The sequence below is a fragment of the Bos mutus genome, chromosome 26, assembly GCF_027580195.1.
Source record: "Bos mutus isolate GX-2022 chromosome 26, NWIPB_WYAK_1.1, whole genome shotgun sequence".
Classification (NCBI taxonomy): domain Eukaryota; kingdom Metazoa; phylum Chordata; class Mammalia; order Artiodactyla; family Bovidae; genus Bos; species Bos mutus.
In genome coordinates, this window is record NC_091642.1 from 7,893,183 (window position 1) to 7,918,227 (window position 25,045).

The window sequence follows — 25,045 nt, forward strand, 5'->3', positions numbered from 1 at the left end:
TTACACATTCTTGTCTCTCCAACTCCTGGGGACACAGAGGCATGAATACAAAGTAAAGTTCAGTTCAGTTCAGTCACTCAGTCGTGTCGGACTCTTTGCGACCCCATGGACTGCAGCACCAGGCCTCCCTGTCCATCACCAACCCCCGGAGTTTTACTTTATGAAATAAAGTACAAAGTACTTTACAAACTAAAGTTCATGAAGCTATTTGTCAATTTCAAACACTAACAACAGGCAAGTATACCTGTGCTATGATTTTCCCAGTAGTCACGTACAGATGTGACAGCTGGACCATAAAGAAAGCTGAGCACCAAAGAACTGATGCTTTCAAACTGTGGTGCTGGAGAAGACTCGTGAGAGCCCCTTGGACAGCAAGGAGATCAAATCATTCAATCCTAAAGGAAATCAACCCTGAATATCCACTGGAAGCACTGATGCTGAAGCTCCAATACTTTGGCCACCAGATGCAAAGAGCCGATTCACTGGAAAAACCCTGATGCTGGGAAAGATTGAAGGCAAAAGGAGAAGGGGGTGGCAGAGGAGAAGATGGTTAGATAGCATCTATCAGTGACTCAATGGACATGAATTTGAGTAAACAGTGAGAAATAGTGGACAGGGAAGCCTGGCATGCAGGAGTCCATGGGGCCACAATGGAACCTAAACCCTCCCTGGGTGGAAGCCACCTACTCATCGTGTCCCCTGAATCAGACCCTGTTGACGCCTATGATGCCCTTCGTGGTCTCTCCAGTCTGATGGGGTCTGACCCGCACTGCACACAGAATGAGAAGCAGGTGGGGGAGGCTCTTGCTGTGCACAGACCTCAAAGAGCCTTCACCCAAGACCCTGTCGAGAAGAAGGTATAGTCCTGGCTGGGCCACTCCCCAGCTGCACTGACTTAAGTTGTCTTCCTCTCTAAGCCTCAGTTTCCTCATCTGCAAAGTTGGGATAAGGCAGCATTCACCTTATTGCTCAATAAATACTAGTGATTATGATAGAACAGCTGGCAGCAAACTCCCACACTCCATCACTCAGCTGCAGGACTTCACTAGTCTTCCTTCTCCTTGCCATGCCTCGGAGCACCCAAGGGGCCTGCTGGCTTTTATCACTCCTGATCTAATCAGCACACTGCTGCCCCCGCAGTGCTGGGACCCCGGCCACTTTAAGATCAGTTATTCGAGGATTTCATCCTTCCATCACTTGCCTGACATCTCATGGCATCAAGAGCAGGGCCTGACTCGGCACCAGAAACATCTGGAAACCACCCCCCACACCTTCCCAGGTGTCAGGCATAGCACCAGGCCCATCACATCCACCCAGAGCTTGTGTGAATCACAGGGCAACCGCAGAGATCCTCATTCTACAGCCCAGATAGCGGAGAAGTATTCACAAGTCTCGGGGCTTAGAAAGGGCGGGTAGGGATTGCAGCTCTGGTCACTGTGACCCCAACTGCCTCTCAACTTAGAGCAAAGGGGATTAAAGTGTTGTTTTTTCAGCTGGGATCCTTACACACACTGCCTGTCAGTCTCACATGTTGGAAATTAATTTCCCAGAATCTTTTCGTCTCGGTATCTGATTGGATTAGAGAAACAAAAAAGCATTTTCCCCAGAGAATAAATGACTCAGACTCTGCCTCCATCTTTGATGACATGCAGGTTCCTCATTAAATGAAAGTCTTGGTTTTAAAAATATACAGTAAAAAATAAGAAAGAATATGCAACTTACACAAGGAAAAATACCAGTGTCCAAGGAAGATGGAAAAAAAAAAACAACCTTTAGTCTCCCTAGCAATCAAAGATGGTACCTTTCTCATATACCCAGAGAAAACCATAATTCCAAGAGATACATGCCAATTTTCCCAATGTGTGTAGAACACTATTCACAATAGCCAGGACATGGAAGCAACCTAAATTCCCATCAACAGAGGACTGTATAAAGAAGATGTGGGCCATATATACAATGGAATATTACTCAGCCATAAAACGGAAAGGATCCACCTGCAATGTATGAGACCTGGGTTCAATCCCCAGCTTTGGAAGTTCCCCTGGAGAGGGGATAGGCTACCCACTCCAGTATTCTTGCCTGGAGAATCCCATGGACAGAGGAGCTATGGAGCTGGTGGGCTACACAGTCCATGGGGTCGCACGGTCGGACACAACTGAGTGACTAAGCACACATAAAAAGGAATGAAATTGTGCCATTTACAGACATGGATGGAACTAGAGACTCAAACAGAGTGAATTAAGTCAGGAAGAGAAAAACAAATGTTGTCTATTAACACATATATGTGGAATATAGAAAAATAGTACAAATGAATCTATTTGCAAAGCAGAAACAGAGACACAAATGTCTGGACACCAAGAGAGGAAAGGGAGATTGGGATTGACATATATACACTGCTATGTATAAAATGGGCTTCCCCGATGCCTCAGCAAGTAAAGAATCTGCCTGCAATACAGAAGACGCACAACACACAGGAGATGTGGGTTCGATCCCTAGGCAGGGAAGATCCCCTGGAGGAGGAAATGGCAACCCACTCCAGTATTCTTGCCTGGAAAAATCCCATGGACAGAGGAGCCTGACCGGCTACAGTCCATGGGGTCGCAAAGAGTTGGACACGACTGAGCATTCACACACGTATAAAATAGACAACTAACGAGAACCTACCATATAGTATGGAGGGGGGGGCAGAAAAGAAGGTACAATTTGCTTGTAGGACACATATTCTTAACCTTAAAAATGCATTTCAATATACAGTAGGTGCAGAGAAATACGATTTGATTCCATTTATACGAGATACCTAGAATCATCAAATCAGTCAGAAAGTACATTGGTAGATCCAGGGACTGAGGTGGGGTGGTGGGGGGAAGGGGGTTAGTGTTTAATGGGGACAGAGTTTCAGTTTAGGAAGGTGAAAAATTCCAGAGCTGGATAATGGTGAGAGCTGCACAACTGTAACGTTTCCATATGGTTAAATAGTATGTTTTATACTATGTGACTTTTACCACAATTAAAAAAAAAAGTTAAAAAAGGATAGTGACTTTTTTTCTATCAATGGAGACAATGCTTTTAAATGATGATACAGTTCTCTGGTATTATCTGTTGGCAAGAATGTAAAGTAACAGAGATTGTCCATGCTGCAAAGGGGAACTCAACTAGAAGCCGGGAGGAAGAATTCTGCAGTACCACAGCCCTCAGAATTCTGCACATCCTTTGACCCAGCAACGCCATATGCGAGAATTTGTCTTAATGCAAAAAAAAAAAAAAAATCGCAAATAAGTGCAAGGCCCTGCTCCAAGAATGTTCCATGCAGTCCTGGTTACACTAAGGTAGAGCTGGAGACAAGGGACTGTCTAGCAACACGGCGAGTCCCCAAGGAGTAGGATGCAGCCATTGAAACGGTGACACAGGAGGGTGTTATGACACAGCACGGTGTTATCGAACTGGTCGCTGAAGAGAGGAGTTTCAAAAACAGCACACGCTCCTAATCTCCCTTTTGGGTGGAATACATAACCCACATCCTCCACACAGCAGGGCTGGAAGGGGGACCACCGCGTGTTATCATAAGTCACCCCTGGGTGGGGGGCTGACTTAAGGTTTACTTTCTTTTTTCACTCCTCTGCTGCTGCTAAGTCATTTCAGTCATGTCCGACTCTGTGCGACCCCATAGACAGAAGCCCACCAGGCTCCCCCGTCCCTGGGATTCTCCAGGCAAGAACACTGGAGTGGGTTGCCATTTCCTTCTCCGATGCATGAAAGTGAAAAGTGAAAGTTAAGTCGCTCAGTCGTGTCCAACTCTTAGCAACCCCATGGACTGCAGCCCACCAGGCTCCTCCATCCATGGGATTTTCCAGGTAAGAGTACTGGAGTGGGGTGCCATTGCCTTCTCCGTTTCACTCCTCAGGTTCTCCTAAACTTTCAGCATCGAACGTGAGCACAGGTGAGGGAGCTGGGTGGCCTGAGTTTGAATCCTGCTGCTGCCGCCTCACAGCGGTGGCCTTTGGAGGTGGCGGGGACTGAAGGAGCCAGTGCATGTGAGCAGTGGGTGACCTGCTGTGTGACCTTGGGCTTAACTCATCTATAAGTGGGATAAAATAGCACCCACATCGTGGACTCGGCACTAGGCTCAGCGAGGCAACACCCTGAACAGCTCAGAGCAGAGCTGGGCCCAGAACAGGAGCTCACGAAGGCCCCTAATGTCATCAATCAACCAGAAAAAATACAAATTATTATATTGAATTTTGGAGGGGAAAAAGTGATCATGAAAGAGACCCCAGGCTGGATCTCCAGTTTCTCATCCTCCTGGAGAGGGTGGCTCCCTTCTCCCTCTGGCCCAGCCAAGGACCACCCACACAGCTCCAGGCCCCCTGCAGCACAGCCCAGTCCTGCCCTGCTCCTTTCTACCCTGCACATGTGCCCACCCCTCCCCCTGCCCCACTAGCCCACCCAGGAGAGCGTGAGGGTCTGGGGCTCCCTTTGAGAGGGAAAGAAGAGGGTGATGATGAGAATGGCTCTGCTCAAACCCTGGTCCAAAGCCACCTCCTTACTGGATGAAGTCAGGTCAGTCACTCAACCTTTCTGAGCCTCAATTGCCTCATCCATGAAAGGGCCTAAAATGCCAACTGCATCCAGCTGCGGTCACGGTCAGTGAATGGCTCTGTGCAGTGCTTAGCCCAGAGTCTGGCACACAGGAGGTGCTTAAGAAATGACGACCGTCACCGGGATTTTCATTTTGTCCCTTGATATGGGTGTGCCGCCCCTGAACCATCACCTAGCCCTGGTGGAGACATCCCCGGCACCTGTCTGTCTCACTCCTATCCAGACATTTCTGCCAGATTCGCAGTCTCTGGGAAGAGACAGGACAGTGTGCAGAAAGGAAGGGAGAAGAGCCAGCGCTGGGGCCACCAGGTACCCCAGACCCAGACACACATGGCGCGGAAAGCAGAGACACGGGCCCTACTCAGAGCCCACCTGGCTCACCCTACTTGCTCTGTGTCCTGCTCTGACCACTGCTGTCAACCACAATGACTACAACAGTCGCAGCAGCATTCACTGAGCACTTACTGTATACCACGTACTATGCTAAGGCCAAGCACTGAAGAATTGATGCTTTTGAACTGTGGTGTTGGAGAAGACTCTTGAGAGTCCCTTGGACTGTGAGGAGATCCAACCAGTCCATTCTGAAGATCAGCCCTGGGATTTCTTTGGAAGGAATGATGCTAAAGCTGAAACTCCAGTACTTTGGCCACCTCATGCGAAGAGTTGACTCATTGGAAAAGACTCTGATGCTGGGAGGGATTGGGAGCAGGAGGAGAAGGGGACAACAGAGGATGAGATGTTTGGATGGCATACCAATTTGATGGACATGAGTTCAAGTAAACTCCAGGAGTTGTTGATGGACAGGGACGCCTGGCGTAGTGTAGCCCCTGGGGTCCCAAAAAATCGGACACTCCTTAGTGACTAAATAATTTAATGCAGTCATCATATCCCAATTATACAAACTGAGTCAAAGTGGTTAAATAACTTCTACCCGGCCAAGGTCATACCAGCTCCAAGTGGCAGAGGCTGCCGGGTCTAATCAGGGCCCCGCCACACTCCCTTCTATCTACGCCAGCGTCCCTCCCAAAGGATGCACGTGGCTCTGTCTAAAGAAGCACCTGGTTCCTGGAGGACGGGCCAGCGAGGGCCACAGGACATCCCCGTGCCTCCCAGAGCACCGCCGCTTTCCTGAGCAGGAAGAGAACAGATTCCAAACAGATGAGCCTGCAGCAATCCCAGCGTGGACGCGGCCTGCTGGAGGCTGCCTCTTATCTCCTGCTCCAGACGGGGTGGGGGCTGGCGGGTGGGCCTCTGTGGGGTTCGCCAAGCTGACAGCACGACGAGGAACCAGGCAACACACAGGAACAGGCGCGGTTCTGGCTCTAGTGTGCAGCTGTTGGACTTTTCCTGGGGTTGGGCCAGGGTAGGGGGTGGTGGTGGGGAGAGGGGTGCGGTCTGGAACACGCTGTATTAGAGGGGGGTTCCATTTTCCTGGACACACACATTTGGAGGCCACACACAAGCCACAGATGATCAAGGGCATCTGGATTTCTTGGCTGGTTCCCCAGGGCACAGACCCGGGACGCAGCCCTGGGCTCTGTCTGTGCCCCCCGACCTTTGCACGCTTACCCCCCAACACCACCTGCAGCTCCATACCTGCCCGCCAGCCCCAAATCCTCCTTCCTGGCTGGACTGGACCCCAGGGAGGGCCCATGGAGGCAGAATGCAGGCACAGCCAGGCCAGCGCTCAGGGCAGTCTTGACCCCACCCCACCAGGGCAGTGCTCCCCAGGGAGCACAGGTGCAGCCCGGCTGCAGGGGGTGTGGCAGGAGGAAAGCCCGCAGGGAGACCCTCCCAACCGTGCAGGGGGCTCAGCACCACCGCGGGAAGAGCTGGTGAGGAAGTTCCCCATTCCCGGGAGTCTGGGGGCTCGCCTGGAGTTCAACACGTGGATCTCTCCCTCTCTTTCTGCACGACCTGTGTCATCAGGCTGCGTCTTATTGAGCCAGAACACAAACTGAGCACTGGGGACAGCTCAGTCCTATGGACCCGGCTGCCCTGGAGCCGCCGTCCTCAGCCGGGTGCCTGTTCCAGGGCCTGGGGTGCTAACGGCGACGGCAGGGCTGACCCTGCCCTGTGAGGTGAGGCGCAGGCACTCGGTACCTGAGTCCCACTCCCCCGCCCAAGTGCAACATCGAAGAGCCCTAGGAGGCCGAGCGGGAGTGCCGGGCCGGCCTTGTGATCAGCTTGGAAGGCCAGCTTAAAGGATATTCCCGTAATGGCAAGGTTTTTCATAAATGTTAATTACGGTTGCCTTAATTAGCTCTGAACACACTGATCTATGGATTATATTAGGTTTATAATTACCTTGACAGGCATATGGATTACAATGATGCTCCAATTAAACCCCAAGCGTATGGCATATAAATCAGCAGCGGGGTCCTCCTCATTCCCGGGGTCAGCCTATTAAAAGGCCGGAGCGTCAAGGCCCTTACACAGGGCCGGCCCTTCACAGGCTCAGGGGCACGGGGAGATGGGAGGGGGCGGGGTGGGGCCATCCACACAGTCTCTGGTGTTGCCCCCATGGACGGGGCCACACGTCCAGGTGCAGCGGGGTGGGGGCAGCGGGATGGTGGGGCCTGGCCTGCAGGGCTGCGAGCTGTGCCCAGCTGGGCCACTTCTCTGTGGGCACCGCTGGGGACCCCCTTCTCCTCCCCCAAGGGGATCAGGACACTCGTCAGCTTGTTAATTATGACTCAGCCCCTCGGCCAGAGAGGTGTTAAATCCTTATTTCTAGGGTGAGTGGGGTGAGTAGTATTAACCCACTTTCAGGGTGCAGGGTGGGGTGACTGCAGAGGCTGCTGCGCCTGGAGTGGGGTAGGGAGGGAGGGCCCCCTCTTCTGAACCCCATTGACATCCTGGAGGATGGAGGGGGTGAGCAGAGGGCCAGCAAGGACAGGAAGTGCCTGCGGTGGGCAGAGGAGGGCAGTGGGGCCTTGGGATGACAGAATTGCTCAGTTCAGGCGCTAAGTCGTGTCTGACTCTTTGCGACCCCATGAACTGCAGCACGCCAGGCCTCCCTGTCCATCACCAACTCCCGGAGTCCACCCAAACCCAAGACCATCGAGTCGGTGATGCCATCCAACCATCTCATCCTCTGTCGTCCCCCTCTCCTCCTGCCCTCAATCTTCCCCAGCATCGGGGCCTTTTCTAACGAGCTGCTCAGGGTCCCTTAGAAAACCCGCTCTCAGGACGCTGGCCCCAAGACCGCAGCGCCCACCGCCCGGCAAGCTCCTTGGATGTCCTTTGTGTCTTACCAGTGGCCCAGGCTCTGGGGGGCCAGAGGTGGCAACCCCCCTGGGCTGAGCTGCCCTGCCCCTGAGGAGGCCTCCAGGGGCCCCCACAGGGGAGTGGAGGGCTACGGGCCCCTCACAGCAGCAGACTTTCTCCCATGGAGCCCAGCCCAGCACAGGGGACCAGGGGCATTAGAACCCCAGAGGCTGTGGCCCTCCTGTCTCCAGGGCCCCCATCACGCTTTGGTTCCTGCCATTCTGAGCCCCCTCCCCATCAGGATGCTCCCCTTCCCCCTGGCCCTCACCTCGCTGTGGTCAGGACGAGGCTCCGCACATCTAGGGCAGGGCCAGCTGGGCAGCTGCAGAACCCGCCCTCCCCTCTGCTTGGTCTCGGAGGCAGTGGGGTGTTGAGGCTGGGGAGGTGCAGGGGAGGTCGGGCTGCCTCCTCAGGCACCCTGGAGGACAGGCAGGTGGTGGCACAGGCAGGCATGACAATGATGACAGCAGACACCATCTCCGGGGGAGACTGGACGTTGCGGGAGGTAGCGGCTCCTGTGGCCCCATCGTAGAGCTGGTTTATGAGACACGGAGGCACAGCAAGGCTCACACCGGGAACCCGGGACGGCACGGCTCCTCAGTGGTGAACCAGGCGTGTGTGCCAGGCTGTCGGGCTCCAGAAAGGTTCCAGAGCTCACCCCATCCAGCCCTCTGTGGGGAGCAGAGCCTCCCCAGCTGGCTCCGAGCACGGAGGTCACCCTCAGGGCACAGAGCAGGCGGCAGGGCCGCAGGCAGGGGCCGTCTCAGGCCTCTGTGGCCGATGGGGCCCTCCCCTTGGCCATGGGTTCCTCACCCGCAGCTGGCATTCCAGAACCCTTTCCCAGAACCAGGGCCTAGAGAGCAGAAGCACATATTCGCCACAATCAGTCGATGTGGGGAGAAGCCAGGCGCACGCACCTGTGCACACGCGTTCACACCAGCACAGAAGGGCCCTGTGCACACTCAGTGTGGCTGAGCGGGGCCACCTCCTGCGTGTGCAACACACGCCTGTCCTCCCACCTGCACACGTGGCTAGAAATCTTACAGACATGAGCAGCTGCGCTATCTGAGCACGAATGCTACAGACTGGAGACAAGGCCTCTCTCCTGACAGCACAAGAAGGGGTGTGTCATGGGGGGCAATCATCCTCAAGCAAGGGCTCAACCACCAAGACCGGGGTCACCACCAGCCCCCTGCTCCCCGAGCTGCCTGAGGGCAGAGGCCACAAGGCACAGGTGGGGAGAGGGCACAGGAAGATGTTAGCAGGAGACCAGACTCCCCACGGTCAGGAATGAGCCCCCCGTCGCAGGGGGTGTTCAAGCCCAGGGGGCAAGCACGAAGAAGGAGAGGAGCTCGGCCAACCCCCAGGTCTCTGAGGGGCCGGGGGCAGGGCCATCAGCCTCGCACACCAGGGTGCGGATGTCTGGGCCACCCTGCATGGCCAGCACTGTCCTCCTGGCTTGCAGTTACCCTATGGACGCTTTACAAACACAGCGGGATTCGTTTCATCCTCATAACACCTGACAAGGTAGGCGTTACCATCCGCACTTACAGTCAGAAAAAGCGAGGCTCAGAGCGCTGGTTACTTGCCCCAGAGTGGCTGGTCAGTCCACTGACCAAGTCAGGATTCCAATCTGGGCCTTTTGATTCCAGAGACCCCGCCCCTCGAGGCACCCAGAGGCCGGCCTGCCTGGCAGACTATTCCAGGCACAGAAGCGCCCACTTCTGCAAATCACCCCGCTGGCCACCATACACGTCCATGTCCTCTGCCCCAGGTAAGGGGACAGAGTACCACATGGCTTCTTCTGTGAACTCTTAAGGCTTTACAGATATGACTGGCGCTCAAAAAAGTCTTTTTTTTTTTCTTCCCAGAACTAGGGATTAGAAACTGAGTTCCTTCCTTTCCCTTAAACTTCTGAATTTAGCAGATAAGATTCATTCAAGGGGCTTTCATGTCCGTGATGCTGAGAAATTGTTTTGAAGCAAAATCTAATTAGACTAGATTTTCATATTGGAAATACTAGCTCCCATTCAGGCCTAAATACAATAATCACCATCGCTTAAGAGTCAAGAGAAGCCATATGTTTTAAAAATGCACATTTTATTCTAAAATGTCCCCCTTCTCTGTTCTTTTCAGGTCAAGGAGGCTTCGAGACCATGACCTTGACCGGTGAGAAGCCCACAGCAGAAAGCCCTGGACTGTGAGGTCAGCTGTCTGTATGGGAGGCAGAAGGGGCTGTGGAATAGTTCCGGGTGGGGGAGTGAAGACAGATTTGAACATCCAGAAGACAACCCCAGCGGCTATTTGAAGAACAGAGTCGGGGTGTCATAGAGGCAGAAAGGCTGGTTTTCTGGCGACCCTAACCCCAATTTTGTCTGAGGCAGTCATGGACGCCCATTCTTAGGCAGAGAATCATGGTTGGCTAAGTCGGCTGTGATGATTTCACTGCCTTTTGCCAGGTACTTCCTCCTTGAGAAGCCCTCATCAGGCATGTTCATGTGACCCAGTTCCAAAGATACAACTGGAAATCCGGAAGTCAGGGAAGGTGGGCACCACTGGGAGAGCCATTTAAAAGGGTCACTCATAGGAGGAAAGCTCACTGGCACCGCCTTGAAGGTGGCCACGACACCCGGTGCCACAGCAGCCATCTTTTGCCCATTAGGCGACAGACAGAAGGAAAAGCCAACTCATTAAGCAGGGGTGAGTTTACCACGAAGCTAATGAGCCTTTGGTTTCATGCCCCTCAACAGCACAGGCGCCTTCCAGGGCCCTAGAAATGTGTTCACACGGTCATTTTTCTAATTGAAGTCAAACTGACGTAACGTGTGAACGGTCCTCAGTCGTGCCTGACTCTGCGACCCCACGGACTGCAATCCATGGAATTCTCCAGGCCAGAATACTGGAGTGTGTAGCCTTCCCCTTCTCTGGGGGATCTTCCTAACCCAGGGATCAAACCCAGGTCTCCTGCACTGCAGGCAGATCCCTTACCAGCTGAGCCACAGGGGAAGCCCTCACGTAACATAAAATTTACCATTTTAAAGTGTACTTCAATAGCTTTTACTGCATTCACAATATCATACAACCTTCACCACTATCTAACTTCAGAACATTTCTGAAAAAAATGTTAAACGTGTCAAGTAGTTTAACCTGAAAAACCCTAAACACGTCAATTGCCCGTCACCATCCCTGGCTCTCCTGCAGCCCCCTGGCGACCACTAATGTACCTCTATCTCTACAGACTTGCCTGTTCTGGACATTTCCTACAAACGGAGCCACGCAGCATGTGGCTTTCGTGTGTGCGGCTTCTTCCATTCAGCATAACGCTTCCAAGGCTCATCCTCGTCAAAGCGTGAATCAGTACCTCATTCTTCTCCACGTGTGAATAGCACCCCACTGCCTGGAGAGAGGCCGCACTCTGCCTGTCCATTCATCAGTGGATGGACACCTGGGCTGTTTCCACTTTGGGGATGTTATGAATGATGCTGCTCTGAACCCTCGTCTACACATTTGTGTACACTCATGTACGTATGTGAGGACATATGTTTTCAATTCTTTCCAACCTACATTACATTCATTAATCTACAGTATTCTTTTCCTTAAAATGCCCCTCTCCTCCAAGTTGCCTAAACTTCAGGCCTCAGTCTGGATTTACCCTGATAGTAAGTCTGGTGGATCAAAAAAGACGGATGATACAGCCCGTGTTGAAGGGCAGCGCCAACCCTGGCTCTGAGGATCTCCAACTGCTTTCTTCAGAAAATAACCATCCCGATGGCTGAAGCCATGGCCAGCTGGTGTCCAGCAGCTGCGGCCACGGTGATCCTGACGGGGACAGGAGGTGACTGCAGGGGTCAGCGTGGGACACGAGAGACGAAGCCTTCGGGATGACCCTGGACTTCTCTCAGTGACTTGATGAAGTCTTTCACTGTCTTATTATTTAGCTAAGAATGTGAGTGAATACTTACCAAGCACATCCCAGCAGCTGGTAGGGGCCTTTGATATGTAACGTGTGAGCGGCTGACCACCGCCCTGCCATGCACAGCACCCAACATGGCTCCGGGCACAGCTGGCACAAGGTGACCCTCCCCTCCCCGTCCGTTGTCCAAGGTCAGGATATGATGGTGGTGTAGCAGTACCTCCCCCCACCGTGCTCCTATGGACCCTGAGCCCCTCACAGTGTCAGGCACACCCTGGACCTTCCTGATGGCTTGGCTGGGAGGACAGCCTGGCGACCCCGATTCCAGCAGCACCGGCTGAAATGGAACACAGCCCCTCCCCCTCTTCCTGCCTCTTTCTGAAGCTCATTCTGAGCTGCGACAATCAGGGTCCAGAGCTGGACCAATGAGCATCTAATGGCAGCAGGCAGCTGTGTTTTCTCCACGACTGAACTTCTTACCTCACTTGGAGCAGAACGACGGTGTCAGCCTTACAGACCCAAACTGCACCGGAAGATTCTGCACTGATTTTCAGAAACATAGGAAAATCGAAAACCACAGTTATCCTCCAAGTGCACACTTACACACATACTCGTGCATTCTTGGAGACACACTCACATATGCCCTGCATACACACACACACACACACCCTCTCACACACATACACATGCATGAACACACACCCTCTCACACACACACCCTCTCACACATACACATGTGTGCACAGGCCCTCACACACACACATGCACACACACCCTCTCACATACATGTGCGCACACATCCTCTTTCACACACAGACACGTGTGCACACACACCCTGTTGAGTCTTGCATGCTGCCTGTGGATTTTGGGCCCTCCTCTTGGCTCCCTGGGAGCAGCCGTGAGCTGCTTACATTTCCAGGCTCCACAAAGACCCAGAGACCCCCTGCCCGTGAACTAAGGACCAGAGCGTCAGGACCAGATGAGTGGCCTGGCCACTAAGGGCCTCAGAGTGGGCGGTGGGTGCACTGCCAGGGTCACCTGGGGTGAGCGACAGAGGGGAGAGGCAGGGCTCACCCCCCGGAGGCTGAGAAGGCCCCTCAACTCCCCAGGAGAAGAGCTGGAGGCTGACACCAGACTGTGAGCCGCCCTAAGAGGTGAGTTGTAATAACGATTGTGGAGGAAGCGGGGCCGCCTGTGGAGCTTCCAACTCGGGCCAGGTGTGACTCAGCCGTGGGAGAAGCATGCTCTCATTCAATCCTGCCATGCCCGTGAAGTCCAGACAGCGCTCCACCCCCGTTTCCAGGTGAGGACACAGGTGCTTCGGAGAAGGGCCAGGTTCACACCCTGGACTATCGCCCGCCTGAGGGCGCCCTGCAGGTACCAAACGGAGCCGGGCAGGTCGCTGAGGGGAGCTGCTGGCAGAGCACCCTAGCTGTGGGCCACAGGCGCCACGAGAAGGTCAGGAGGGCAGATACGCGAAAAAGGTCTTCCGTGACTCAGGCTCCAGGCCTGCAGGGCCTTCCGCTTCCGGTTCAGGAGGGGTGTCTCAACAGAGCCTCTCAGAGGCCCCCGCTGTGATGCTCCTGTTCCCCGGAGGCAGAGGCCAAGTGTGGGCACGGGCCGCCCCTGTGCAGATGGCAGCATCTTGCCCACTCCTCGGGGAGGTGGCACCCCTTCCAGGTGGGAATCCAAGCAGAAGGGGACCATCCTCTCTGCCCTCCAGCATCACAGAGTCTGCAGATAACATCAGAAGCCCCTGGCCCCCAGTGTGTTCTAGGAAGCCCGTGCCGCGTGTACTGAGGGATACGTTCACAGGGGCTCTGGCTGATGGGACCACGATGCCCTTGACCCCACAGGAGGCCCTGTCCCAGGTCCACACTGCTGTCTCGCAAGATGTGAAGCTGTCTACCACTGGAGCTGCTGCGTGGAGTCCACTGGGGTGGTCGTGGTCCCCCCTAACAGCTCAGGGGCTGAGCCCCGGGGTTCAGAAGTTCATCCCACTTGGAGCCAAAGGCCACATTCCTGCCGACCAGAGAGCCCTGCCCCACTCTCCCCACAAAGCAGCTCAGGATAAAAGTCCACCTGATGAGTCAGGCTCAGACCTCATCCACCATCTGGGCCCAGGGGGCCATGAGCGCTCATCTTGCCACAGACGCCTCCTGGTCCATGGCACTTGGGACCCCGGGCCTGCTGAGGGGGCGTGAAGGCTCTCACACGGCAAGGGTGCGCCTGGTGCTCAATGACTTTAGGGGCCTCCTTTTCCAGAAGAAGAATGTAAGTAATTTAACAGATTTCTGTGAGCCTCAAAAGTATCATGTATTTCTGACATGAGAAAAAAGATTTTTTTAAACATTTTCTTTGACCTTAAAAGTTTGAGGGGTTTTTTTCCTTTTAATTTTGAAAGAAATTAAAACACCTTCATGAACCCCTTAAGGTATTTGGGGGCCCCATTAGCTGCAACTCCTGGCTCCAGTTCCTGGGGTCTCTGGAGCCCTGCCTGAGCCAGAACCCAGGAGTGGGCTCAATGGTCAGGAGAGGGGATGAGTGTCCACGTAAGCCACCAGGCACTCTGGCCCACTGGTCTCAGCACCCCACCTGTGCAGACCCTCGGGGCTGTTGCAGATGATGTTCACGTTCCTGCAGCCCTCAGGCCCTGAGAGAAAATGCCGTTCCAACTGCTGACGGCGAGTGGAGTACACGGAGCAGGCTGCAGGTGGGGGCCCAGACCGATGGGGTCTGGGGACCCTGGTGGAAGGAACCAGCGTCCCAGGCTCTGAGCCTGTGTGGGCAGCTTCCCTCAGGATGCTGTGAGCCACTCCAGATGCCCACGGGCTCTGGATTCTGGTGAAAGGCCCCTCCTGCAGGGCGACCTGGGGGAACAGGGGGCGGCCACGGCCTGAGCTGCACTCCCGGCTCAGGTGGGGACCCCTGTCTCTGGAGGCCCAAGGGCCCAGGCACGCCTGCCCACCCACCCAGAGCACCTCTGCAGACTCCGTGGACAGCGGTGCCGCAGGGATGCTAGCCTTCCCCGCCAGGGTTCACCCAAGCCTGTGCCCCCATCATCACTCTGATGGGGACACCAACAAAAATGACAACAGCCAGAGCTTGCCACTCACTCACCACGTGCGGAAAATGTGCTTAACGCTTTCTGCACAACACGCCGTTCTGGTCTCCCTCAGAGACCCATTTTAAAGATACGGAAACTGAGGCCTCAAGTGACTGAACTCAGGCAGGTGGCTCTGACTTCAGAGGCTTCGCGGCCTCTCCTTGGGGGACTCAGGAAATGAAGGGGGCATTTTAGTTTTAAGAGCTGAAGAGCCAGAGGGGACACTTGGGGGGCTCCCAGTACACCTCAGGGGCACCCCACATTTCCTCCAACCATCCAAGATCCAAGTCCCCCCAGAAAGAAGCCCTGAACAACCATCCTACACTTGAAGTCCATCTGCCCAAGTGACAGCAAGAGTACCCCCCAGACTGCACGAGGACGGGCTAAAAATAATCCAATCCTTGTAGTATTTTGAGAAGCAAAGTGCCTTAAACTATCTCGGGAGGGAGCACAACTTCTCAGAAAGCGCCTCCCTCCTTCGCCATGCAGGGTTTAAGAGGTGGTGAGAGCCTGCGCTGCGAGCAGAACTTGAGTCAGCTCCCAGATACCCGGGTGACCCGCGCAAGTCAGCAGCCACGCTGGGCTTACTTTCGTGCAGGACGGGGTGGGAGGGACGCACCTGGACAGTCAATCCCCGAGGGTTCCTAGATGTGGGCGCCTCTCAAGAAATGGAAGGTCTGCCTGTAACCTCATCACCGCCGGTCTCCTCAGGAGCCAATCGGCAAATCCCCAGCAGTCACCTGCCCGGTCCAGAGCGAACATGGGCGGCCTCCATCTCGGGGGAAGGAGGCCTGTCCACACCTTCCCTTCGGCCGGAGCAGCAGCCCGCTCTCCCGAAGGGGCTGGGTGCGCGCGGACCAGAGCCTCGGGGCGGCGGGCCTCTCCCTTCCTCACCAAGAACACTAAGGGTGGGCAGAGACGGCAGGCGGGGGTCCATGCAGCTGGTGGGGAGCCCCTGCAAAGAGCCACACCCGGTGGGTGCGGTGGACCCCGCCCTGGGCACCAGGGTGGGAGGTTCTGGCGGGTCACCCGGGCAAGGGGCAACCGGAACAGGGGCGCCAGGAAGAGAGTCTAGTCAGGACCAGAGAGTCAGAACCCCGAGTCCTAGGAGGGTCTTTTCCCACCGTGGCCCCTGGGCCACACCTGCCTGCACCGAATCACTGCTTGGTGGCGGGACAAACCCACACGCTTATCCAGGCAACTCGGCAGCTCCTGCTTACGAGGCAGCCTGCATTACTCACACCTGGCTGAGACCTCCAACATCTTGGGTCACCTTGGCCTCCACTCTGCCCAGAGCACTGGGCACAGAGATGGGGGGCCCAAGGGAGCAGGAGATGGGGAGCCTGGCCCTTGGGGCAGGCCCTCATGCCAGCCACCTGGCTCTGTGGCCTCAGTTTCCTCATCTTTGAAATGGGGGCAGGGTGGCAAGTGAGCTGTTATCTCTGATGGGAACGGCCTTCAGGTACGTCTTTGGATGGACCAGTGAAAGGGCTCAGGGAGCTCTGGGCTCCTGGCATCTGATTCAGGCCTGGGGCTGGGCCGGGGTTGGGGGGTGCAGAACAGGCTCCAAACACCGGTGCCAACAGTCGTCAAAAGGTCCTAGCCTCCCCACCTCACCCGACTGCCTGACGGGCTCCAGCAGGCTGGGCACGCCTGCCACCCACTCCCGGTAGCCTGATTCACGCCGCCCGGAGCCTCCCACCTGCGTCCCCACTTCTGAACAACGAGAAACCCCCGCCACACAGGCAGACACCTGAAACCCTGACATCTCCCGGGGGCCCTTGACACCCCGGGCACTGTGTTCCCATCTCCTGGCAGCACAGAGATGGAGAAAGCAGGTGGGGAAGCTGAGTCCAGGTGAGCGGGGTGGGGGCTGTGGTCAGGGCTCTGCAGTCAGACATACTTGGTTTGACTCCTGGGTCCCACCAGGTTACTAAATGTTTCTGTTGCTCAGAACCCGGAGACGCTGTATTTACCTTACAGGCTTGCTGTGCGAGGGCCCGGGCCACAGTCCACACCCAGACCCTCACAGCTCAGTCCATCCAGCTCCCGGCAGTGGAGGAGGGTGGAGCAGCTTCCAATAGGACCCATCAAGGCCCACTGTCCTAAACCAGTCCTTGCCGGACCGGTCTGATTCTCCTGGGCTCAGAGCTGCCGCACAGATTGGCTCTTAAATAACTCAGGTTCCCAACGGTCTCCAGTCAAGTGGGACCCTGGCCTGCTTCCTGCCTTCACTAACAAAGTGACCCAGAAGTTTCCCCGCCCTTCTCCCCTCCCCTCCTTCAGCCTCCCCCCTGGGCTCACGGGACCTCAGGCAGACATCCATGCAGGCTCAGGGATGCACCAGCTGGTCACCTGGAGGCCGGGTCCCTTGGCCAGCGGCCCGAGTGCTGCCCACCTACTCAGGCCTGCAGAGAGGAGCTCGGACGCTAGAAGGTGCTCGTGAGCTGCCACCCTGCCCTGGCAAGATCCGTCTGGGGCGGCCTCAGCGGGGCTGGACTGGAGTTTATGTTAAACCATTTCACGTGGAAACACTGAGGTTTCCTCTTTACTGGGGGGTTCCACAGAAGGCTAACCCCATCTTCCCCGTCCTGGCTGATGCTGGCCAGAACGAGACAAGGAATGACACAGACACACTGCCAGGAGCCTGCCGGGCTCCAGCCGCAGCATCCGTGAGATCCATGAGGCCTGGGGGAGCAGAATGGTCAGCAACGACTGAGGGACAGGTCTGAGCTCATTCATCTGCTTCTCCAGCTCCTGCTGCTGCTGCTGCTCAGTTGTTCAGTCGTGTCCGACTCTGTGTGACCCCACAGACGGCAGCCCACCAGGCTCCCCCGTCCCTGGGATTCTCCAGGCAAGAACACTGGAGGGTTGCCATTTCCTTCTCTCAAGCTCCTAAATGCTTTCAAAGCAGAACTTCCACCCCAGCCCAGCAGAATCTGAGGCAGCCCCAACACAGACAAGACAGATGCGCAGGCTGAATTACAGCAGGGTCTGGAAGCCCCCCCCCCAGTTGGTCCCCTGAAGGACCACAGCAGAACTGGGGCTTGGGCCCTGGCCTGAGGACAAACCCTGAGCCCCTGGGCTCAGCTCCCTTGGCAGCTGGGAGCAGCTCCTCAAAGTGCTGGCACCCCTGCCCAGCCGGACTTCACAGCATGCACCCCTGGAGGGCAACAAACTCCACTGGACTAGTCTAGAATGGTCCAGAAAGAAATGGACCGTACTCACAAGGTAACATGGCACATGGGGGACGATTCAGAGCACTGGCTATGGAGTCGACTCCAGGGTTCAAAGAGGGGCTCTCATCCGCTCTGTGACCTTAGGTGAAGGTCCCGTGTCTGTCCCTGTTACAATTAGGATTTTCCCAACAACGGTAAGAAGGAGACACATCCACAGTGAGGAAGCTGAGGCACAGAGAGGTTAGGTAACCAGCCCACAGCCACACAGCTGAGCACACGGAGGGCATCAGGTCCCAGGGCCTGTGTGCTTAACCACTGGGCTCCAGGGAGCAAGGCACTTGAGAAAATACCCAGACCCCATGAAAGTCGTTCAGTTCAGTTCAGTTCAGTCACTCAGTCATGTCCAACTCTTTGTGACCCAATGGCCTGCAGCACGCCAGGCCTCCCTGTCCATCACCAACTTCCAGAGTTTATTAAAATTCATGTCCGTCAAGTCAGTGATGCCATCCAACCATCTCATCCTCTGTCAACTCCTTCTCCTCCCACCTTCAATTTTTCCCAGCATCAGGGTCTTTTCAAATGAGTCAGTTCTTCGCACCAGCTGGTCAAAGGATTGGAGTTTCAGCTTCAGCATCAGTCCTTCCGATGAATATTTATGTGTAAGTATGTGCATGTCCTGATGGCTACTTTCCACAGTTGCATCACTGAGCTCTTCCTGGCCCTGCGTAAGCCAGAGCCAAGCTACTGACGAGGCCAGAAACCACGAGAGATCTGTCAGGAGCTCGAGAGGGAGGGGACAAGCTCATCACGGCCTCACCTGGACCTGCCCGGCTCACCTGGACCTCACGGCATCCTACAAGAGCAGCAGCAGTATCTGTCTTCACAGACGGGAATGAAGCACAGAGATGCAAAGTAGCCTGTGCAGGGTCACATGCGGGCCAGGTGGTGGCTCAGAGATGTCATTCCCTGCCATAAGCCCCCAAACTCACACCCTTCCGCCAGCCTGTCCCTGTCTGAGCCCCGGGCCAGACCTGGTCAGGCCGGGAGCTGTGCTCTGGCTTCCTCCCCACACAGCTGTGGTTTCTGACAAGCCACCATTGCTCCCTCTTGCTGCTCGTTGCCTCTACAACCTCACATTTGGGAGATTCTAAAAAATGAAAGAAAACCCACGGGTGCTGTGGTGGAGGAAGAAATCCAGCCCCTGAATGCCCAGCACCTGAGCACCCAGCCCCTGAGTATCTAGCCCCTGAGCACCCAGCCCCTGCGTGCCCAGCACCCGAGCGCCCAGCACCAGGGCAAAGGGGCACTACCAGTCTCCCAAGGGGTATCTGCTCCCGAAATACTGCAACCACACTACAAGGCTCCCTCCTGCGGACCACCCACCACTCGGTCACGTTCTGGGGCCTTGAGGGGACTCCAGAAGCCCAGCACCTCCGGGCCCCCCGCCCGGGCCTCTATGTCCTCAGCCCCATGCCCACATCCCTCACTCAGAGTTGGCAGTCTGGGGAGACCCAAGACAGGACACAGCAGGGCGGATGCTGTCCCTGCTGAGCCCACATCCTGAGCACCACCCTCACAGCCCCCTCCCCCGGCACTCTGCATCTCACGGAGTCCTCCTCGGGTGCCCCCAAGCCCCCAGGACACACACTCCATGCCCATCACTGGGCTGGGGACCCTCCAGGCCACTTGGTCTCCCCACACAGTGCTGAGCGCGTGAAGGTGCCTACAAAGCTGAGCTGCCCTCTGGGTGCCCTCTGGGTGGTAGGAGATGGCCTGGCAAGGATGGGGTGTGTCTCCCTGCATCTGGGTATAGGGTGGGGTAGGGTAGGAGCTTGCCCCTCCTCCCCGAGTAGTAAGCCTGGATATAGCCACCTGCGCCCTGTTTAAAAGAAAAGTCAAGCTTCCTAATCAAGCATCAGCTCACGACGGCTGGCCCCGTGGTATGCCCTGCTCCGCCTGGCTGCCACAAGGTCACAAACGGCGAGAGACCTGGCACATGGTTGTATTCTTCCCTTCTGCCGTCCACGTCCGTAAACTTGTGCAAGCTGTTGACCGTTCCCCACACGCAGGGGAGGCTGGGAGCCCATTTGGGAGAGTGCTTGGGGATCTAAGGATGTGGGAGAGCGCTTGGAAATCTGAGGATGTGGGGGTGAATTTTCAAAGTGGCACCTGAACACCCCAGTCGATGACCCCTGTGATTCTACCCGGGGGCGTGGGTCTGGCCAAGCCCGCCCTCAGGAACGCCCGGGCTGTGGGGCGTCAGGCCGGCAGCCTCGGGCGCTCTGTGCTGCATGCACCCGTGTATCACAGACCCACTTCCCCCTGTGCTTGTCGGCTCACCCGGCTCCTCCTGTGCTGAAGGCGCTGACGCTACTGCCCCCAAACTTCCGTTTTAAAGATGAGAAGACTGAGGCTCAGCTGGGAGGTGGCGGAGCCGGGATTTGAGCCTGGGGTTCTTCTCCGTCTTCAGAGCACGTGATTGCCACAGTGGCGGCAGTAGCAGCCCAGGTGACACCCCTAACATCGTGTGACTAGGCTTTCATGGGGGCCAAGGGGAACAGCCTCGACAGACAGGCTGGCAACCGGCCCTGGAATGCCCTCTCTCCAGCCGGGCGACCCTGGGCGGGTCGGCATCTTCCCCAGAACGCCCGACTTCCCCTGCCCACCCGCGGGGCTAGGGTGAGAACCATGACAAAAAAAAAAAAATGGTCTGGGAAGCTGAAAGGCCTCTTCCAACGGGGAAGATCCTGGTTGCCCAGTTACACAGACCAGGGTGTCTGCCGTGCGCGAGGCACGTGGGGATGATGAAATTGGCACGTGGGGATGATGAAATTGGCGAAAACCCAGTCCTATCACTCAAGGAACAAGAAGGGCACGAGGAGGGAGATGGATGGAGGTCTGGGGTCTTCCTCTCTGGTGGGAAGGCAGCTGGGTGCCCTGGCGTGGAAGGGGGCATGGGAGGGGCAGAGCCCCTCATAAGGAGAGCGCTGTGGGGCAGTGAGAGGGACACAGTCCAGCAGGGCCGGGGGTCAGCCAGGTACAGGGTGACAGACAATTAAGTAAACAGGAATGACAGATGCCGGCTTCTTCCTGTCAGGGGACAAAGGTACAGATGTGCAAAGGCACCAGGTTGGGATGGCCCGGTGGGGCTGGAGCGGGATCAGAGGTGTCGATGTGTACCCGTGGTCTTCTATGGGCACAGGCAGGAACAGAGACACGCGTGGTCGGACGTGTGAATTACGCACGCGCGCGCACGCGTGTCTCCCACCTCTGCCCAAGGAGAGGGCCTGAGAGAAGGGACGCTCAGAGGCAACCGAACATCCAGTGTCCTGGGCTTTGCTTCTAAGTGTCACTTTCCACTCCAGGGCACTGGGGCTCCCGGGAGACACGGCTGGCTCTGGCACTGAGGCAGAGACAGAACACAGTGACCCTGAAGCCGTTTTTCTGCCAGAAAGTAAGAAAGGGCGGGAAGACGGGGGTCAAAAGGACACAGAACCGGCTTGAAGACGCTGTTACTGGCCACACTGGTGACCACTTGAGCATTCAAATGAATTACGATGCTTATAGATTATCACCTAGTGGGTTACACAGGAATCCGTGAGTCCACACGGATAAAAATAAATAAGTGGGGAGAAAAGAACATTCTTCCGTACAATAGAGCATCAATCACAAATGTTAAGAATGAATGATGGAATTACTTGGTGGCCATTACAGAAACAGTTAGCTCAAGGAGAAACAACAGACATTAAAACTAGTGGATGGGGGCTTCCTTGGTGGCTCAGTGGGAAAGAATCCTCCTGCCAATGCAGGAGACACGGGTTCGATCCCTGGTCTGGGAAGCCTCCATATGCCACGGAGCAACTGAGCCCGTGAGCCACAACTGCTAAGCCTGGGCTCTAGAGCCGGGGAGCTGCAACTCTGAGTCCACGAGCCGCAACTACTGAAGTCCGAGCACCCAGAGCCTGTGCTCCGCAACCTGAGCACCGCAACTGGGGAGCAGCCCCCGCTCCCCGCAGCTAGAGGAAAAGTCCTCGCAGCAATGAAGTTCCAGCACAGCCAAAAAAAAAAAAACTCGTGGCTGGAAAGTAGGGTGAGAAACAGGATTCTTACCCAAAGGGTCTCCCCACGAATAGTTATTCATTACAAAGGGAAGAAAACCCATAACTTTACGTAACTTTATGGCAGTCACCACCTTAATCAGACACGTTAAAACATCACTGTTGTTGGCAAACCAACACCGCACGCTTCCTAACATGACGCTCTGAGACGCATACGGCATGGCTTCTGTGATGCTCTGGCCCCAAGTGCGTAACCTGGGCCGTATCACGAGGGAGTATCAGACGAGATGACTGTCCTGGGATCTTTAAGACCGTCAGTGTCAAGACAGGCGAGGCCTCGGCGCCCCAGATGCGAGTCCAGAGATAGGACTTGCCCCCAGGGCTGGAGTGTCCTCTCAATAAAGGAAGCAATGGAATTACCAGGAAGATCTGGGCAGGGTCTGGCTCTGGGAGAAGGGTCCGTGGCATTTGTCTTTTCTGGAAATCTCCAAAAAGGTTTGGAAATTATCAGGCCATGGGAACTCCAGGCAATACCCCCGAGGTGAGGGGTATTTCGGGTATAAGAGAAACGGCCTGGAGTGGGAGCCCACATGGACCCCAGCTTGCCACGGGATCCCCTTGACCTTGAGATGGCCCCTCTGCCACTCAGAGGCCCATACAGAGCTGAGGGAGCCCCTTAAGGCCCTTACAGGTGGGAGGACCCCGGGAAGCCATCATCAGACAAGGCCTTAACGACAGCAGGATTCCGGCCAGCAGAGGACAGGCGTGGTGATGGATGGAAGGGCGCCTTCTCCGTGGAGCCTTGGTCTCCCTGTGAGCTCACAGGGGAGACCTAGAACCAGGAACCTTAGCCAGGAACCCTGGGTTCTCAGGCCCCCTCCCCTGGGCAGATGCAGGGGAGCCGGAGGAAGAGAAGGGCACGGGAGAGGCTGGCGGGAGAGGCCTGGGATCCCACTGCCAGGGGGTCTCTCCACAGCCGGGCCCAGCACCTCGGGGCTCTCCACGAGGGCTGGCAGAGGAGGGGTGAGGGCCCGGGGTGGAGGGTGGGTGGGCTGCAGGGCCTGAGTGTGCACGCGTGTGAGCGTGCAGGTGCACACCCTGCCCTCAAAGCCCCCGCTCGCTGGCAGCAAGGTGCCCACTGCTGGCCCCTGCTGAAAGCAGCGTGTGGAAGAAGGGAAATGAGTGCTGACCCTGTAAGACTGGAGGGCCGGGGGTGGGCAGTAAAGCCAGGGATGGAGGTGAGGGCAGGAGCGGGCACAAGAGGAGGGACCCAGGGGCGGAGCATCTGGGCCCCCTGTGCGCTCCCCCGGGACCCTCCTAGGGCACAGCACAGCTCAGAGGCTGCCCCTGCCCACCCTCTTGGGTCTTCTCCACCAGGCCCCTCCCTGCCCTGGGTCAGAGACTTCGTCCCAGATGCCAAGGGGCAGGTGGGCTTGGACTGCACACATCAAGGCGGTGGGCGGGGGGTGGGGGGGCACCTGGGCCTTCAGCAAGGGGAGCCTTGACCCCGCCTTCTGACCCCCTCAGTCCAGGGAGGGCTGACTCAGGCTCTGCCTGGCATACACTCACCCGCCGCCCCCAGCCTGGGGTCTATAGTCTGCAAGTACAGACTCAACAGTCCTGGGCACCCACTCCGTGCTGGGGTGGCTGGGAGCCCACCCTTGGGCGGCCACCCTTCAGGTTCAAATCCGTGTGTGTGTGTGTGTGTGTGTGTAAGTGTGTATGTGTGAGTGTGTGTATGTGTGTATGCCAGGGTCCGGAAGCCCACCCTTGGGCGGCCACCCTTCAGGTTCAAATCTGTGTGTGTGTGTGAGTGTGTGTGTGTGTGTGTGTGTGTGTGAGAGAGAGTGTGTGTGTGTGAGTGTGAGAGAGTGTGTGTGTGTGTGTGTGTGTGTGTGTGTGTGTGTGTGTGTGTGTGAGAGAGTGTGTGTGTGTGTGTGTGTGTGTGTGAGAGAGTGTGTGTGTGAGTGTGAGAGTGTGTGTGTGTGAGTGTGTGTGTGTGTGTGTGTGTGTGTGTGTGTGTGTGAGTGTGTGGGTGTGTGTGAGAGAGTGTGTGTGTGAGTGTGTGTGTGTGTGTGTGTGAGAGTGTGTGTGTGTGAGTGTGAGAGAGTGTGTGTGTGAGTGTGTGTGTGGTGTGTGTGTGTGTGTGTGAGCCAGGGTATGGGACCTTGGGGGGTGGGGGCTGCTGCAGGGAGGTCACAGATGGCTGCGCGTGTGTGGTGGCCCAGAGAAGGCATTGATTTTGGTCACGGGGACCAGGGTCTCCACCCTGCCCGTTGCTGGATGAAGGAACTCAGAGGGTGCACAGCGTCCCCACCAACCCGTGGGCCATGTCCTGGCACCAGACACGGAAGCAGAGGAGCCGGAGCGCCCGCTCCCAGGCCAGGAAGGGAATCTGCCTTGCGAGGAGGCCTGTGTCCAGCGACCCAGGGTCCTGTGTGTGAGCAGGGAGCCCGGCTGGGCCCTGGGGCTCACGGCAGAGCCGCGCGCCGGCTCAGAAGCATCACGGCACTTGGGCTGCTCCGTCTTTAACCAAGTTGCCTTGAGGTGGTCTTTCTTCTGAAGAGCCCCACTCACAGGCCTATGGGAGGGTGGCACAGACGCACTTTAAACAGCAGCTGCTGTTCTGATAAGAATGCTGCACTTCCGCTATAACATATTTAGAAGACACATGGATTCTTTACCAACTGAGCTATCAGGGAAGCCCTTAGGAGACACCCAAGGATGCAAAGGGCTCCCTAGGTTGGGCTAGTGGTAGAGGACCCACCTGCCAATGCAGGAGACATGAGAGACTCGGATTCGATCCCTGGGTTGGGAAGGAAGATCCCCTGGAGGAGGACATGGCAGCCCACTCCAGTATTCTTGCCTGGAGAATCCCGTGGACAGAGAAGCCTGGCAGGCTTGTCCATGGGGTCACAGAGTC

The 25,045-nt window shown here is 56.3% G+C and overlaps 1 protein-coding gene across 3 annotated transcripts in view; it reads right to left on the bottom strand.

The window, feature by feature from the left end:
- Positions 1–25,045, bottom strand: part of LHPP (phospholysine phosphohistidine inorganic pyrophosphate phosphatase) — a 128,668-nt gene that overhangs the window by 52,007 nt on the left and 51,616 nt on the right. The window contains exon 7 of one of the 3 annotated variants that reach the window (XM_070364036.1): positions 8,151–8,400. The exons of the other annotated variants lie outside the window; for them this stretch is intronic. Coding sequence (XP_070220137.1) covers positions 8,166–8,400 — 235 coding nt within the window. The 3' untranslated portion in view covers positions 8,151–8,165. Of the gene's footprint in view, positions 1–8,150; positions 8,401–25,045 lie in introns of those variants that run through there. 3 annotated transcript variants of the gene reach the window in all.